An 18,803-nucleotide genomic window follows, 5' to 3' on the forward strand; every position below is an offset into this window, starting at 1 on the left:
CGCGTCGCGATGCGACGCGTTGTGAGCTTGTAGATCTGCTATTTCCACTATTTCTGACATTTTTCAACATTCACGATTATGACGATTATGACAAAATAATTGCGATAATGTCAAATAATCACGATTAGACGATTATGTAATAATTGTGACAGCCCTACGTCCCATCCCTAGTTGTTATGGTAAAGCTTATTTTAGGGATTCACGACGTGTGTGTGTGTGTGTGTGTGTGTGTGTGTGTGTGTGTGTGTGTGTGTGTGTGTGTGTGTGTGTGTGTGTGTGTGTGTGTGTGTGTGTGTGTGTGTGTGTGTGTGTGTGTGTGTGTGTGTGTGTGTGTCAGTTTGAGGGGGCGGCAGGAGAAGAGTTCTTGGACCACGCATCCCAGCTGTGCAGTCAGCAGTCCGAGGCACTGGAGCTCATCAAGAACAAACAGCGAAAAGATCCGCGCTTTGCCCACCTTATCCAGGTAACACACACCATCCAACGAACATAATATCTTTATGATATGACATATCATGTGAAACCATGTATAATAATATTGGAGCATGTTTGTTGAGGGATAAGACTGAAGAGATTCAGTTTCCACAAGGACAATTTGGTGCCTGTGTGTCCACGAGAAAGTCCTAGTCTTATTTTTGCAACATTGCCTTGTTCCTGTAGCACCAAAAACAAAACATTGGGACTGGGACTGCAGATCCCATGGCAAAAGAGCTAATGAATGGCTTAATGGCTTTGGTTAAGAGTCTGCTTCATCAGTCTCTGCATATGCCAATACTAAGTCAATTAAGTACAATGTTAAATTGATTGCTGTGCCAACCCACTGAAGAGAAAAATAAATGGGCCACATAACTGTATAAATGTAGCTGTCCGCCAATTGGTGTCACCCTGACAACCGATAACATCAGGCCTTGCCTCTGAAAATCTGCATTGTCACCTGCAATGTGCCAATATTGGTAATGCTTTTAAAATAAAATGATAATATTGTATACGTAAAATTATAATATTGTACACATATTTTTCCTTCACCGATTCTGTGAGTTTAAATTTGTCCAACTTTTGCACAGGTCATAAATAAACAGCATTTACTGTTTACTGTGTACACTGTGTATGTGTTGCTTTATTTGCATAGGAGTGTGAAGCCAGCCCTCACTGTAGGAGACTACAGCTCAAAGACCTGCTGGTGTCAGAGATGCAGAGGCTAACCAAGTATCCTCTACTGCTGGACAACATCATCAAACACACGGAAGGTGAGGGCAGGGGGCGCGCACACACACACACAAACACACACACACACACACACACACACACACACACACACACACACACACACACACACACAGGTGGGGAAAGACATGCAACACAAGTATACATCCAGAATCAAACTGGACGTTGCGATTAATGTATCATGCATAGTTGTGATACATAAGGACCGCAGGTTGACACTAGAAACGGAGGGGGAGAGAGATTTCTTCCATTTGGTCCGTTTGGTTCTTTCTCCCTGTTCGTAGGCTAGCGGACAACACCCAACCCGACGTATTAAAACCGATTAAAACGTACGTACGCATGAACTACCAGTGGCGAACTTTTGTCAACCGTGGGGGCAGTAGTGAGGAAAATAACTTTTCCTATGCAAAAAGAGTGAAAAGATGTCGTTCTTATACCTCTTTGATATCAACATGGAAAGCTCTGTGGCTTGAACGCCATTCTCTTATTGATTAATCACCAGATTCGAGAGATGGTGGCTACTCGAGGTGAGTGTGGTTCATTCAGCCAAAAAAAAAAAAGTTTCCCTTGCAACATTTCCTTTGACTGGCTGGTGATATAACGTTAATTGACACAAAGTATTTATAAAAAGACTTGTGTGGATGACAGAGACATTAGAGTGAAATCCTGGTCGGGGCATCACGAGAATCTCTCGTGTGCTCTGTGCTGCGAGGCGCAATATGTGGCGCGCGGCCCCAACGGGAGAATTGGAGCGGAAAGCGGCTCGGCATGCACAAACTAAGCATGTTGACGTACAATAATTACTGCACCTACTCTCTCACCCAAAACGTACACAAAATCAAACATGCAGAACTATAAACGGCTCTTAAGTGGTTAACGTGCTACCCGGGCAACTCAAGGCACATTCCGTGATTCTTATAATTGGGAGAAAACTAAAAAGATGGACCCTCTGGTTTTCCTACAGCTGGCTCGCCGGACCTCCCCTGCCTCCAGCAGGCCCAGGCATATTGTCGTGGTATACTGCAGGCTGTCAACGAGGTGGTCCGGGAAACGGAACACAGGCAGCGGCTCCACCAGTACCAGCGCAGGCTGGATGCCGCCCCTCAGTTCAAGGTGAACAGCTTTATATATTTTGTGTGCGTGTGTGTGTGTGCGTGCGTGTGTGTGTGTGTGTCCAGACACACCCATGTTTGGGATGAGACGATAATCGTTATTATTAATTTATCGTGTATTTATTTGTCCTCCGTCATGCACTGGGATCAAGTCAGCTTTTATATGCCGAGTTGCATATCTGGTACCATTTAAAACGGACCAGTAAATAACATACTTGATACAGTCCTTTTTTCTTTTTCACTCTACCAAATCTTTTTGCCAAAAAAAAGCAGATCTACAAGCTCACGACGAGTCGCGTTGCGAGCTTGTAGGTCTGCTATATTTTGGCAAATGTTACGCCCCAGGATAATGGATTTTGATGATCGCGATATCTTAAACCGTAACATGTGATTTTCATATCGTCCCATCCCTAGTATCCATGTCTAATTTGTTGTTGTTTTGTGCTGCTGCTTCTTCCAACAGAGTCTGAACCTGAGCACAAAGACGATGATCCATGAGGGTCCCCTCACTTGGAAAGTCAGCAAAGAAAAGAGTCCGTTAGGTACGGAGTCAGATATATACGGATACACATTAGTACACAAAACACAAGTGCACAGTTGATTGGACATTAATAGCCTATCCAAAAATTGCTTACTCGTTGACCTCCATTTTATGATGAAACTGCACTGAGTAAAGCCCTTTGCACACAGGACAGTTGCGTTTTTTTCGTTTGCGGCATGAATAAAACGCATTGGATTTGGTGTGCAAGGCTGTGCGGAATCGGCGCTGCGGATCCAAAAAGGAGTCATAAAAGGAGTGATGAGTTTTTTACCGCATGCGACAAGACGCACGAATCGAACTGGGTTCGATCGAGAAAAAATCGCACGGCGGCAGCCACTCTTCGCACGGCTAATTCGGAGCCGGTGTGCATGAGGTCATAGAGAATCATTGTTTTCTTTTCAAAAAATGATATTGTCCGTTTTATCCGTGCGGTTAAACGCACCTGTGTGCAAAGGGCTTCACTCTAGCACATAAACGAACGGAAACAAAGCTGATTTTGACAATATATAACATCGCAAAACCCTGTATGTTGTTTGTTTTAAAGAAAACTTTAAACTTTCTGTTGATTTTACTATTTGAATCTGGATCCGATATATGCAATTGTTCCATTATTAATTTCTAATCAACTGCACAAAGGAGCACATACTAAGTGTTATCGCTTTAATTACCGGGCCAATCATAAACTGTGATTCTCGTTGCCTCTTCAACTAAACACCTGCCTCCATTCTCCACTACCTCCACCAGGGTTCCCACAGTCATGACATTCCTGGAAATATTTTGAAATTAGAAAAATATTTTTCCAGTACTGGAAAAGTTTTTGAATTGATCAAGGGTCCTGGAAGGTCCTGGAAAAAATACCTATGCATTGTCTTTGGTTATTGATTTTGTTAATACCTCTGAAATGAATTAAACATTGGCCAAATTGTCAAATATTAAAGGCAGAAATCGTGAAAATAGCAGATCTACAAGCTTGTGAGCATGTAGATCGGCTATTTTCACAATAAAACCGTGTTATACAAAATTCCTCAACTCTTAGTGCTCGTCAGGGTGCCGGGGTCCCCAGTTCAAATATGATTATTTTGTGGGTCACGGCCTGAGGTTGAGAACCACTGGCATACACTACCTGTCTTTGTGCATTGCGCATAGGAGTAAGCGACTTGTTATTGAGCTGAATTAATGTTATATAGTCCTGGAAATCGGGTTAAATATTCTGGAAAGGTTTTGGAAAAGGTTTGGAAATGTATTGGTAAAAATGTGTGGGAACCCTGATCTTAACTTCTCACCATTGTTATTACTCCCTCCACCCTGCAGAGGTCCAGGCGTTGCTGCTGTCAGACTGCTTGGTGCTGCTGCAGAGGGGTCCGGACGAGCGGCTGCTGCTGCGCTGCCCGTCGCGCTGGCTGGGCGGAGGCGTGGGCGGCGGTGGCGACAGCAAGACCTCCTTCAGCCCCCTCATCAAGCTGGACTCGCTGCTGGTCCGCGACGTGGCCACAGGTCAGCCCACTTCTCTGAACAAAACATTGTGGTTTCTATATCAGTGGTTCTCAACCTGGGTCCCCAAATTATTTTGGGGGGTGCCCAGATGATTAACTCAATGTCCAACATTGTTTTCTCTCTCGACAGTAAACAAACCAACATACAGTTTAAGTGTATAGAGGGTAACTGCACATTTCTAAAGTGATCTAAGGGCTTTTTAATACCTCTAAAATGACATTGGCCAAATTGTCAAATATTAGAGGCAGAAATTGTGAAAATAGCCGATCTACATGAGCATGTAGATCAGCCATTTTCACAATAGAACTGTGTTATACAAAATGTAATGCCTCAATTCTTAGTGCTCGTCAGGGTGGGGGGTGGGGGTCCCCGGGGTGGTCCCCGGTTAAAATATGATTATTTTTGGGGTCGCGGCATGAAAAGGTTGAGAACCACTGTTCTATATGAGCGGTGTTCAATCCTTTTCATGTCAAGGACTCCTCAGAATTATTCCAGGGACCCCCCCAGAAGCAAAGATTTGAGTTAAAAATGTTTGCTTTAAAAATATCTATGTTCAACATTTTCACGATTTAAAGAAAACTAGCAGATCTACAAGCTCATAGCTCGGTACTGAGTGCTGTGCTTTGAGCTTGTAGATCTACTATCTTTGAACAGCTGAAGTATAAAATAATGGTTTAAGTGGTTAGTGGCTTTCCAGGTCTAAATGTGTTAACCCAAAATACAGATCAAAACCGATATTTAGAACCAATAACCGGCTTAATATTGCTCGTGTTGGTTAATCAAATAACCTAGAAGCAGCAGGGTTTTTGATTTGTTTTGGACCTCCAATGACATTTGTTTGTCTTTTTTTGTCCCCCAGACAATAAGGCCCTCTATGTCATCAGCACAATGGAGAGACAGATCTATGAGCTAGTGGCTGGGACCTCCTCTGAGAAGAACACGTAAGCACTTTTGAGGATACTACACATTGGCTGCCTGTGCTTTTTTTTTTGTTTAATGCTGACCGCTGCTGTTATGCTTTTATTTTTTAGGATCCAAATTCATAAAAGGTGCTATGCTGTGGTGTTGTTGTTGTATTTTGTTTCATTTGATTATTTGTGCTTGTATTTATTGAGGATCATTACTGAGGACTGTACTCTTACAGCATTATGCAAAGTCTAACTCTGTCTTCAGTTTATAACATGTCCTGACTTACTTGGGGTTTTGAAATTTTCCAGTTGGAAAGACCTACTTGAAAAGACCATCTTACTGACTGGCGGCTCCTCACCTTTAACTAATCACACATCCACGCCTATATCGTGAGTGCCTACAGGAATGTTGTTTGCTTTTTCAATTATTGAACTCATAAGCACTGGTAAATATGAGAGATATTCATCTGTCTTATTGTTTCTCACAGTTCCCCTGGCATCGGCAATTCTTCACCAGTCTCTCCAAGCAGCCATCTCACCTCAGGTGAGACTTATTCTTCCTCATTAACATTTTTAGCACCAAAAGTATTTATACAGTATTTCAGTCGACCCTTCATTCCTAACCATCATCGTCAGCAACAAATAATCTATTCTCCACTGATAAACAGCGCTAGTATAATGTGATCCTAACTTGATCTTTCTTTATGAAAGTGTTCTCATGGATTAAAGATCTCAGTCATTTATGTCTTCTATGGAAGCATGTTGCACAGTGAAAATAGCCAAAAAGCAGTTGCTTTGCCCGAGACCCGAGAATTTAATTTGATTTCCGTCGGCCCGTCCGTGCATCACGCCTCATGTCACGCTACATGCCTCAGGTCACGCTCCATATATGGCCAAGATCCCTGATGTCATCAAGATTAAGCCCATATCTGGGAATGCCCATACATGGTCCATGCGTCAGTCACGCCTCATGTCACGCTTCATACAAACATTTTCAGTGGTGAGGTTTTATTTCACTGCCTCCGCTCACAATCTCTTCCGTGTCTCCCAGATGACTCTATGACCGAGCGATCCGTTTCCATGGGGACGGATTCCTCCAATGGCGATGGCGCTCTCACGCCCACCACACCCACGGACCAATCGGGATCCTTCCTCTGCGGTGATGGGCAGGCGCTTGGCGTGGCAGAGGCCGCTCTCCAAGACGGTGAGAATGAAGGGTTGTGGTGTTGGCAGTTGTACCACCGCCACTAATTACCATGCCAGGGAAATGATCTGGTGTCTAGTCACTTTACCCCTTCAATCAGCAGGGCTTTTTCAGATCTAGTTGTCACTTTCATTCAGTGTCAGACATTGTTGAGCAATCGTAGGATTAGTTGAACAATCAGAGAATTAGTTGTGAAAATAAACGGATCCGTGAGGTTCTGACAACTTATGTTATTGAAACCGTTGCAATCAACTTTTCAACAATCCATTCTGGGTCGACAGCGGCTGCGTTAATTGTTCCTTACACATGCATGTTTTCCTTGGCCTGTTCACAGTGGAAACGCTAAGGCAGCTCATCTTCAGAGATTTGGACGAGGACAGCTGGAGCCACGACTCAGACAACACGCCCACCAACGAGGCGGCCAATGACAGGCAGAGGCCCGAGTCCCTGGAGACGGTCCTCAGCTGCAGCACCGACCAATGGGAGGCCGAGCCCGAGGACGACTGCCTCCCTCCGCCTCCACCTCCCGAGGAGGTGGAGGAGCAGGAGCAGCGCAGCTTTCAGGTCATGAGGAAAGGTAAAGGTTGTTCATGAAGCAGCGTGATGAGTAATCTGTCCAGTCTGTCCACCATGGTTGACCATTCACTTTCTATTCAGCCAATTCAACAAAACTTTATATATACCTTATGTATATATACAGTATATCACACATACATACATACAGATCCATCTAAAAATATATTGTGCAAAAGCTCTTCTATAATATAATTCAAAAATTCAAGCACTTTTTGTTTTAATTTTGATTTTTTATGGCATACAAAATACATGTCTCAAAATAATACAATATTACACAAGACCACTCAAAACAAGAATTTATAATACTGAAATGTCAAGCTTCTGAAGTACGTTGTCCAGGTTTCTGCAGTCAGTGATGATTTGGGGGGGGGGGGGGGGGCTATGCAGCACCTGCTGCTTTTTTAAACGACATTCTGTTTTTTAGATGGATCTGTATTATTCACTAGCCTCACATTCAGGGTCTGGTGATGCTGTAGAAAGGCGGGGTTTTCTCGGTTGAAAATCTAGCCGGCCCAATCTGAGGGTTTTCAGACTGGATAATGGAGTGAAACGAGATGAAAATTCAGGCTTAGTGTCAGGCTAATTATTCACTATATACCCTTAAGGTGCTGCAATTCAATTAATTATTGCACTTATCTGCATTTGAGAGTATTTGAAATTGACTGAATTAAAGCCGAATTGAGTCGAATATAAGTCTTGACTGAACTTGACATCTGACTCTTTGTGGAGTGGGTTAGGGCATTCACGAATAGTGATTTTTAGTATTCGAATTATTCGACCTCAAAGTATTCGAATAGTCGAATATTCGACAGGACTGGCCAAACTGTCAAATATTAAGTAAGCAAGAGGCGAGCATTGTGAAAATAGCCGATCTACTGAGCCTGTAGATCGGCTATTTTCACAATATTTATCTGCAGAACAGAGTCACATTAAATGTAATACCTACAATTCCAAGTGCTTGTCAGTGTGGGGGTCCCCTGTTCAAATATGTTTATTTTGGGGGTCACGGCCTAAAATGGTTTGAGAACCCCTGGTATAGAGCATTAACAAATTCATCCACCATCCACCAACTCATTCTTATGTTTATAAAGCCAAGCTTTATAAACTACCGGTATATATTTTTTAAAGAGAAAATAAAAATAAGCGAATATTTGACTTCAGTGAACAACGTCGAATAGTGACTTTGATATTCGAATATTTGGTGAATGCCCTAGTGTGGGTAAACTTTCTGCAATGGCAAGGCTTCCTCTGCATGATTTCCGCACACACACTCTGAATAATTCTTTTGAGGTGATTTCTTATTCACTTCTTCTGCTACTTCTTTTTCTGCCTGCTCCTCACTCCTTCACAAACACGTACCATCTGTTTCCACACATGTTCAAACACACACACACAATCACACATCCACACACATGCACTCCATTCTTCTTCACGTCTATCCTCTGTGCATAGCTGTGGTTGCGGGCTGTCCTTCTATCCCTGATGACATCACTGATGATGTCCCCTCCAACCAATCAACCGAGCCGAGAGGCGAGGCCACAGAGCAGGGTAATGGTAACCGGTCCTAGTGGACACTGTCCTGTAGGCTAGATTTGTATTCCTAGGATGAGCGTGTCGCGGGAGCGCTTGTTTTCGGACACCCCGACGGAGGCGCAAGAGCCCCGAAGTACGTTGCGAAATATCAACACCACGCCTCGGCTTGCGCGCACAGTCAAAGTGAACACAGCCGAGCGCTCTCTACCCCAATCAGAAACCGGGTCTGGCCCCGCTCATCCTAGGGTTATGGTGTCCTGTAGACATTTTCATGTAGTCTTTTAAAACGTTCTGCCAAACTGGGATCAAATAGTATTGGTTTAGTTTTTCAACTTCTTTTGTGCTGACTGAGTATTGCGTAACACACTATAGTATACAGTGAGTTTCAGAAAGCTTGGTTAATCACAGGAAAGTATCTGAAAGTTTATTTTTAACTGTACAGTACATTTCTTTTTATGGAAATGACAACTTAAATTGACACTGCGTGTATAGTCCTGATGCGGCTTACTCCATCCCTGCTGGTAATCCATGTGGGTTAAAACAAAGACAGCAATTTAGTCATAAACACGCTTCAGTCTCCTGCTACAGAAGAAATTTTGTAAACTTTGTTTAAAATGTTGATGCACTTTTAGCCTTAGTTCTAGTGTTATATTAGTGTTCTAAATGATGCAGCAGAGTTCTTGTCCATGTTATTGATTAGATTACACATGGAAGTATCTCTAAACATCTAGGACCAGCACCCCTCAGCATGCTCTCATAATGAGAATGCCATGCAGTGGTGGAAGATTGTTTTACTTTAATAATAGACTAAACTGGGCCTTAATTGGTTAGTGTATATTTTGTAATAATAATGTAATCTGCAAAAAAATTTTACTAAAGCTTTAAATGAGTAAAAAAAGTACCAATATTTACCTATGTAGTGGCGTAGAAGTACAACGTTTTGAGAAATGGACATACTCAAGCAAAGTAAAAGTTCCCTTTTAAAACTGTACTTAAACACATTTCCCGCCGGGTAGTTTTTATAACTTGCAACTCCGCCAGCGATTTTCATGATTTTACCTTATTTTGAAGGACCCATGAAAGTCACGGGCATGACCGCGATGAGTGTTGTAGACGCTGTTTGTAACATCCGACGATCATGTCTTCTTTCGATTTTCATGATTTTACCTTATTTTGACACTGCCGTACAGGGAACATGTTCTACTTGGTGATGCCAACGGAGCACGGCGAGAGCGCCACGGACGACCTCAACGACCCCACCACCCCCACCGCCGACACCTTCCCTCTGCTGCCAGAGGAGGCGCTGTCGTTGCCACCGCCGCCGCCGCCGCCGGTCCAGCCTGGGGAGGAGGAGGAGGAAGCAGCAGCGACGGCCGCCTGCGTTGCAGACAGCGACCTGTCGGACCTCCCCACGCAGCTGGAGCAGGAGGTGGAGCTGTGCCATTTGGAGCAGGCGGGCCCGCAGAGTCACGTCATCACAAACGTGGACGAGATCTTCCAGACCATCGAGGTGCTGATGGGCAAGTTGCACCAGCTAAGGGTGAGTTGGGTGAGGTGCTGCTGCGCGATTGCGCTGGACAAAAGATAGATAGATAGATAGATAGATTAGGGGTGGGCGATATGGAAAAATACAATATCACAATATTTTCCCAAGCTGTATCACGATACACGATTTTATCACGATTCTTTTTCACGTTGGTCTTTATGGTTATTTTTCAAGTTACTTGACAAAAACTAGACTCTGGGTTCCTTTTGGGAGGTCTAAATTGAACCTTACAATTATGTAACTCTGACAGTATACAAATGAAACCAAATAGACCCTTATGGGTCCATTTGGTTCCATTTGTATACTGTCAGAGTTAAGTGGAGACCTTGACATTTTAAAGTTTGAAAACTACTGATTTAGACCAAAATGCAGTTTTAAATTGAAATCTGCAATGAATCTCTGTATTAACGATTAAACAGGATTTTTTACAAGGCTTCCTCAATTGTATCACGATATATACAATACCTCTGAAAAGGCATATCGTGGAGACATTGTATCGTCACAACGATAATTATCACCATATCGCCCACCCCTAAGATAGATAGATAGATAGATAGATAGATAGATACCTTTATTATCCCAAGGGGGAAAAATCCCCAGTGATACATAATATGATTGAGATGGGGGTCGGCGGCCAAATACATATAATTAGGGGTCGTTGACATGAAAACGTTTGAGAACCACACCTACTTAGAAGGATTTAGAAGACATTTATAGAATCGGGTCAATATATTCAAAGGCTTGCGCAAATTGTCACGATTTTTCAAAAATAGCAGATCAATGAGCTTGCAGCGTGCGCTATGAGCTTGTATATCTGCGATTTTTGAAAAAGGGAAGAAATGTGTTAAAAGCATAAGATAATGGTTAAAGTGGTTAAGCTCACTGTCTGTGTCCATCCCTCCATCCATCCCTCCATCCCCAGGATATAGAGATGGCGCACCAGGAGCTCCTTAAGACCCTCCGAGAGTCCCCAGCCAATCAGGAGTTAGAGGAGCAGCCATGCACCCCGACCACCGTCTCCAGGACGCCGTCTCTGGACCGCGGCTCAGGGGACGGTGAGTGGGCTGGGGGTCAAAGTTCACCGTGTCTATGTTTGAATGTTGCAACAATTGTGAAGTAGAAAGATGCAATTGGAAAATGCAAGTGTGGTTGCCGTCAATGCCGTGACGCGAGTCACACTTGCCGTTTGAATTTTCCCCATTCAAGTCAATGGGGAAAATTAATTCACAAATACATATCCCAATACCCTATCCCAATAAAGCCGGTCGATTTGACATATGGCCCCAAGTGCGTGCCATCAAAACTGTGGGAGGAGTAGTGCGGCAAAATAAAGTTTATCTGACGTGGATGGAAAGATATTGTGGTTGCTCTGCAGGGGCAACCACACTAATAACGTTGTTGGGGTTCTGTGACATAAATATTATACCTGGGTTTGGCACGGCACGTAAGTTAGGCCTTGTTTCAGTCGCTGGCCTTCATCAGGTATCATCAGATAGCTGATGAAGGTCAGTGACCGAAACCTTCTGCATTCATTAAACGTTTGTAAGTGAAGACATGTTTTACGTTGGAAGTGAAGACTTGTTTGTTTAGTTTTTTTGCCTGTTCTCTCCATCTGTAGTTGTGCAATATTACTTTATTTAATGACTTGTCTTGCCTTCTAGAAATAGTGTTATGTATGCTGTTTTACAAACCTTTTTAACTTGATTGTCTTTGGTTAAATGAAGAATTGCTAAATAGATAATATCTGAGAAAGAAGGGCTGATATAATTTACACAGTAACAGATTATTATTGTTTTAAATCCAATCCAGGCAAGGAGGGCAGTCCAGCAGAACGCAAGATCCAGTCCACTGGATTCTGACATCACCTCACTGTCAGTGAACTGACAGATACACACTCTCGATCGCTGGCGTGAAGAGAACACGTACACACGCACATAATACAGTATGTACCTGGCGATCAGACTCGGGCACCTCAGCCTCACCCCTTTGCACCCCCCTCCTCCCCCAGCCTCTGCATGCACACCTACTGTAACACAACCCAGGGAGGACTGCTGACGTCACCGTGTCCCTTGTGCTGGGATATACCAGGAAGTCTGGCTGACCCCCCGCGCGATCGCAGAGGTCCCAATGACCACCTGCACTCGTGGAGGCAAAGGGAGTCCAGGTCGATGGACATGAAGGAAAAAACGCTTAAAAAAGAGAAAGAAGGATAAGTGAAATGTTGAAACGGCGAAGGGAAGATTGTTAGAAGAGCAAGGGGGGGAAAGGATGGAAGAACCCTTGACTGGACAATAGAGGTGTGCGCGTGCGGGGGGGGAGGTTCATGAAGGAGAACCGTGGGCGACATTTTGAAAGATGGAGGACTCGCGTACTTTGAGCTGGTTGAAGGAAAACGGGAGCAGGAAAGTGTTGAATTGTTCAAGTAAATAAACCAAGGGACCCCGCAATCCCAGCACTTTACCCACAAATTATGCATCCCTAGCCCCCCCCCCCCCCCCCCCCCCCCTCCAGTTGCTTTTACACTGAATTCACCTGCCGCTGAAGCCGAAGGACTGTGTCTGTATATAATTCAGGTTATTTGCACTGGGTCATCGTTGAGGATACCAATATAACACAACACCCACGCATCGTTTTGTCTGTCATTCACGCACCCTGGCCCCATTTTTTGCTCTCCCCCTCCCTCACAACTGGTAGAGCAGTGGTTCTCAAACCTTTTGACTGAGAGTGTACAAATGGAACCTTAAGGTTCCATCTTGTACACTCTTGAGTTACAGACCTGCAAGGGTCCATTTGGAAACCCCCTTGAGAAACCCAGAGGTTCCTTGGAACCCTCTTTGAGAAGCACTGTGGTAGGCAGAGACACTAAAAATGTTGTTTGTGTGTTATTTTTGGGAACGCGCTGACGTTGTGGACACAAGCGCTTTACGCATGTCAGCGTTGGCCGTCAGTGCAAAACATGGATCACTATATCGCTCCTGTTGATCACAGATGTAAGTTATAGAAAACATAGTCTCGCGTAGCCAGACAACCATTCCACAATCTCAGAATGCTATTATTATAGAGTCTGGAACTACACCTCCCGAAAGCTGGAAGCAAGGAAGCCGTCATTTCCATTCACGAAAATATATTTAAAATATCTTAAATGTTTTTATATAGCAACAAGCTATATAGGCTTTGATTATTTAGATTTACATTAGGACAAATCTGTGCAAATGCAAAGACTAAACGGAAACGGGGGAGTAGGCGGGACATCTGCTTCAACTACTCCCGGATTGCTTTTCAGAGATTCCATTGCACAGACTGTATATGACGGAAGCATTTGACATTTTTGGGGAGTCGACAGTCTGACTTCGAGAGACTATTGAAGAAAACACTACTGCTACTACTGCGCTGTTTGCTACTGAAGAGCTGTGTTGTTGTGTGGCCCTCCTTCCATATAGCGCTGTTCTAGAGACCGACAGGGATTACCACAACAAAGGAACCGTTTCAGTGAATACATAGTCGTATGCATCATATTATTTTTGTTTTGTTTGTTGTTAAGAAGGTAGATGGAACACAGGTAATTTTTAAGTGTGCTTAGAAACCGAATGGGGGAGGCTTATATATATATTAAAAAACTTGAAAACTTTAACCCTCTGAGGCAGGTTTTACCATGAGTAAAAAAAAAACAGCTTGCCAAAAAAAGTCAAAAGTAGAATCTCAGCATTGTCTTAGAAATTGCCTGTGCGACAGGCCTGTCTCTACTGTATTGAGTGTAACAAAATGTGAACCAGCCATCCCTCTGAGCAATAGGCATACCGGTAGATCAGTGGTATTCAGTCATGTGACATGGTGGGTTTTAACTGAATTAACAGCAAAATAAATACATATAAATAAATATTATAAATACATGCATATTGTCGTTGTCGGGGTGGAAACCTTGTATCTCCAAGTTCCAAATGTGTACGTTCAAAAGTAGTGAAAACCAGTGAAAACATTTTTAAATGCAAAACGAACGGTTTTGGACATGCAAGGTTTTCACCCGACAACGACGATATATAAATGTCCTTTTCTTTGGACTGTTCCACTGTCCAGCACCTGGGATTTTTATCTGGTGGGGCCTTTCGTTGGTTGGAATGAATACCCGCCCGCCATGTCACATGTTGGGACACAACTGTCTATAGATATAGCGTTTTATGTTCCTCTAAGCATCTCTCGCCCCAAGCCTGAAAACCATGAAGGGACTGTTATATTTCAAGTAGCATTGTAGCAACGCACTCCCTCTCCCCCTGGCGCACAGAACAACTTATATTTATTGGGAGAAAAGGACGAAAAAAAATTTGAAATGTGCATGCGCCTATCTCCGCTAGGAAATGTGGCCAGTCTTATCGACATCAGTTACTATGAAGTCATCTCCCATATTGAGCAACGGTTCACATAAGTTTTCATCGACTTTTCCAGTGTAAAATTAAAGTTCTAAAAAAGTAAAGCAATATTAATAATATATTCAAAGAAAAAACATAGCCTACTGGTAGTGTGCACAAGACATTTAGCACTGATCGGTACAGAGATAACAAGTCTGAAAGATTCCATTTGATGAGAGTCTGTACATGTGGGAAAGTAATGGCATGGCTCTGTTCTGATCCGCGGCACTGGTTGAAGTGTCTTCTCGTTGTACTTGGGCTGTATCGTGTATTGGAGCAGCACAAGTTATTTGAATTGCCATTTAATTGTACCCGTTGCTGTATCGTCGTGTATTGGAGCGGAACACAGTGTGCAGTTTCTTTGAATTTGAGAAGAAGGTTGTGTAAGTCATCTTGTAAGGCCTTTCGATGGGGTCTTTGCAACCAGTGTGCTTTCAGATGTTTACTTTTGGATTTCATATCATACAGACCGAGGCTATATTATATGCTTTTGGTTTTGTCATGGTTCTAGTCTGTAAGTCCTAAGTTGAGGATCACACTGTCATCATCTAGCTGAGCCAACACACACTGACATCTAACTCTGCATTTGAACTGGTTTCAAATATCTTGAAGAGGAAAGGAGCACAGTTATTGACTAAGCTAGGCTCTTTTTTCCAACCTTGAAACTGGAAACATTACTGCCAAAATTAAGGTAAAGCTTCTCTTATCTGAGTTTAATCAGATCACCGATTCAGTCACTCAGCTGATGTTTCGCTTGAGTAGAGAATGTTTTTGCCCCGAGGAGAGGGAAAATTAACTGACACTAACGCCCTTCCGAATCCCTTGTTAGCGCATACAAGATTTGTAGTGAGTTTCATTTTTGCACACATTGTGATAAAACAAATGCTATGTGGTTAAAAACTTTAAGATGTAATAAAAAAAAACGTAAATCGCTGGAGAAAAATGTGTGCTGGTTGAAAAGAAAGAAAAAAAAAACTAAACAAGGGACCATTTAAAAAATATGCATTACCCAAGCAAGTTCAAATGACTTACAGAGGAGGTTCGAAAGAAATAATAATAATAATAGAAAAGCCTGTATTGGCTCTTGATCACTCATGGACTCCACTAGACCTGCATGCACTACAAAGTTAGAATAATAAATACACTTTTATCTAAATGAGATATCAGTTGAAGAGAGTTCAGTCAGTGGACAATTAAGGCTGCTAAATATCGAGCAACTCCTCCGTCATGTCAGGTTGATTTTTCTTTTTAACAAAGGACTAAATATGCATTGTCTCAAGCTGTCATTGTGTTGAAAATCAATGCAAGCTGTGTGTCTCCCATACTGAAACGCACAGATTCTGTTGGAAACCAGCATCCTTTTTTTTTCACAGTTCATATTATGTACATTGTTTTCCATTATTTTCCTCTCATTCCTACAGCATTCTTCATTTTTTTGGAATTTCTACCTCTTTCGCTTAACTTTATACTCATCAGTGTTTTTCTTTTATTTTCTATAGTTTTATCTTCTAAAATGATGTGACAGTTGAAGCTATAACTTAGCTAAATAACATCTTTATACCTTTTTTTTTTGTAAAATATTGCACAGAGAATCCCTTCCCCCGCACAGTGCAAACTACTGTATGCATACACATGTCTTTAACCTCCCATCTCATTGTATTCTTTTTAAAGAGAAAACAATCTTGTCCACTAATGTAATATAGAGTCCAGCCCCACTTGTTTTATACATGTTCATTTGTTTTCTTGGGTTTCATTTTTGTTTGTTCTGTAAAGCCTTAGTCTTCATCTTTTGATTTTATTTTTGTAGATATGATTTTTAAGAGATGTGTAAATTATTTTCTTCTCCTGTTTTTAAAAATGGTGAGATTGATAGCTGCACAGAAGGAAAAATGAACTCGTGTTTCGGATTCACGTGTTTTGTGAAATTAAAAAAAGAAAACTGGATACAAAAAAAAATGTTTGAAATGTGTTTTTGTCTCTGTGTAAATAGACAGTGAATGGTCAAAAGGCTTGAGTTGGTTGATTTTAAATGATTTGCTCAGTGCAGATGGGTTTTGCGTACACTTAAAAGAATGCATTGCACATCTAGGTGACCGTTTTGCTTGTTAAATAGATTTTACATTCAGATCTGAACATTTCTTCTATTTAAATATTTCATATATGTTTATTTCTGTTTTTTTAATTATTTGTCTACTACCTGTAAGAACACATGCCTGGTGTGGGCATTTTTGGGAACGGGTACACATTGTGTATCATTATTTTATGCTTTAACTATTGAAAAATAGCAGATATACAAGCTCAGCGCGGCACCGAGTGCCGCACTGCAAGCTTGTAGATCTGCTATTTTTGAAAAATCGGGACAATTATAATTTTGACCCAATTCTATAAGTGTCTTTTGAATCCTAAGATTTTTTGAAAAACCTATGTTTCTATGTCAGCAATCTGGCTCGCCATCGTCAAAGAAAAGGTGTTTTTCACTTAAATGGAGCTCTGCTAGTCTTGAGAGACTACTATGTCAGTGGTTCTCAAACCTTTTCATGTGAAGGACCCCCAAAATGATATGTATTTGACCACGGACCCCCATCTCAAAATATATAGTTCCAGAGACCACCCCAGAAGCAAAATTTGAGTTACAAACGTTCGCTTTGAAAATACATATTGTCAAAGATTTGCACACATTTTCACGACTTTTTCAAAAATAGCAGATATACAAGCTCACAGCGCGGCACAGAGTGCTGCGCTGTGAGCTTGTATATCTGCTATTTCTCACTGTTTAAAGCATTCAATAATTCTAGGCCTAAATAAGCTACCGCTCAGAAATTATGTCCCATAACCTATATACTTTGAACTGCCATGTGTTATGCTGTAATTCAATCCCTACAACCTCTGTCCATGTACTGTAAAAGTCAATATGGATAAGGACATGCTGAATTATTAATGCTGTCATACTGTCTTGAACCACTTATACTCAAATAAATTAGTCATAGATCACTCAGGATTTAGCTGTCTGCTAAATGCCTACAATGTCAACATGTGAAGTGAACCAAGTAGGCAACAGAACATAGGTTATGGTATGTTTTCTTTTCATTTTGGTATGTCAAACGGCAACCAAACTTAAGATGGATCAAACAAATACAATTAGATTAGAGGCTGGCCCTAGATCTCTGAATATGAACCCTTTATAAATGTTCAGTGAATATACATCTGTTGCTATACTGTATATATTTCCTATGAATGAATATTCTAGTCAACAATGAGTATATGAAGTTATTGCGACCATAGGTCGCAGATTAGTATGTAAACGGTCACAGCTTGTCCTTATGTATGTATGTATCTCTGTCACGCCTGACACTGGTTCTATGGGTTTGTCGCTCTGACATCACGCTCTGGCTTCACTGTGATGTCACGCTAACAGAATCCCTTTTATGCCCATATATGGAGTTCCCTGATGTCATCAATATTAAGGCCATATCTAACAGTACTTCATATGAGAATGAAGTCCCATGATGACCCCTGGTACCCATATATGGAGATCCATGTACTGTATATGGAGATATTCTGTGAGAGCCCAAACATGCGTACTCGTTATGTGAAAGTCCTATGACGTCTATGACATCTGACATCATACCCTTTTATGCCCATACATGGAGATCCCTGTCTGTAGAACCAGCCACACAGATATGGGCTATCTTGGCCATAATGATATGGATTCTGTTAGTGTGGTATGTGGCCTCCAATCCTCCATATATAGGTAACTGGTCCGATTTACTGTACATCACTGGCCAGATGGCCAAGAATTGGCGTGACCTTGCCCTTTAGGGGGAGGTCGCGTGTCGCCCTGAGGCGTCTAACAATTTAAGTGACTGTAAAAAATAACAGTGGAGAAACAATAACTGTGTTATTCCATACAGGTGTATCCAGAATGAGGATACAATGAATCAATTACATTTCAACAGCCTACCGTGGTTTGTGTCTGTCCTATGCATAGTGTTGTTGAACAGGTCCAGTGGACCTTGAATGTGGATCGAGCCTCAAAAATCCAAGTGACTGAAAGAGGGTTTGTTGCCAAAGCAGGGATGGCAGGAGTCACAAAAGGCTGCTCAACTGGCGAGTGTTTCAATGTGAAAAGTGACAAAAGTCACACCTTGCATTTAGATCTACGGGAAAGACGTCCGTAAATAAGATTGGAAATTGTATTTGAAAGTGAAAGAACACATTCAATGACTGTGATGACAGCCACAAGGGAAAACAAAAGAGGCTGTGAA

The 18,803-nt window shown here is 42.1% G+C and overlaps 1 protein-coding gene across 1 annotated transcript in view; it reads left to right on the forward strand.

The window, feature by feature from the left end:
* The window catches only part of arhgef11 (Rho guanine nucleotide exchange factor (GEF) 11), a 42,770-nt gene extending 26,295 nt beyond the window's left edge, over positions 1–16,475 (forward strand). Inside the window, exons 29-41 of the mRNA XM_080741308.1 lie at positions 338–463; positions 1,127–1,244; positions 2,186–2,334; positions 2,797–2,875; positions 4,186–4,368; positions 5,228–5,309; positions 5,586–5,666; positions 5,765–5,820; positions 6,328–6,480; positions 6,815–7,057; positions 9,780–10,129; positions 11,058–11,190; positions 11,945–16,475. Coding sequence (XP_080597434.1) covers positions 338–463; positions 1,127–1,244; positions 2,186–2,334; positions 2,797–2,875; positions 4,186–4,368; positions 5,228–5,309; positions 5,586–5,666; positions 5,765–5,820; positions 6,328–6,480; positions 6,815–7,057; positions 9,780–10,129; positions 11,058–11,190; positions 11,945–11,994 — 1,803 coding nt within the window. The 3' untranslated portion in view covers positions 11,995–16,475. The remainder of the gene's footprint in view (positions 1–337; positions 464–1,126; positions 1,245–2,185; positions 2,335–2,796; positions 2,876–4,185; positions 4,369–5,227; positions 5,310–5,585; positions 5,667–5,764; positions 5,821–6,327; positions 6,481–6,814; positions 7,058–9,779; positions 10,130–11,057; positions 11,191–11,944) is intronic.
* The last annotated feature ends 2,328 nt before the right edge of the window (positions 16,476–18,803 follow it).

The sequence above is a fragment of the Nannobrachium achirus genome, assembly GCF_963921795.1.
Source record: "Nannobrachium achirus genome assembly, chromosome: 14".
Lineage (NCBI taxonomy): Eukaryota > Metazoa > Chordata > Actinopteri > Myctophiformes > Myctophidae > Nannobrachium > Nannobrachium achirus.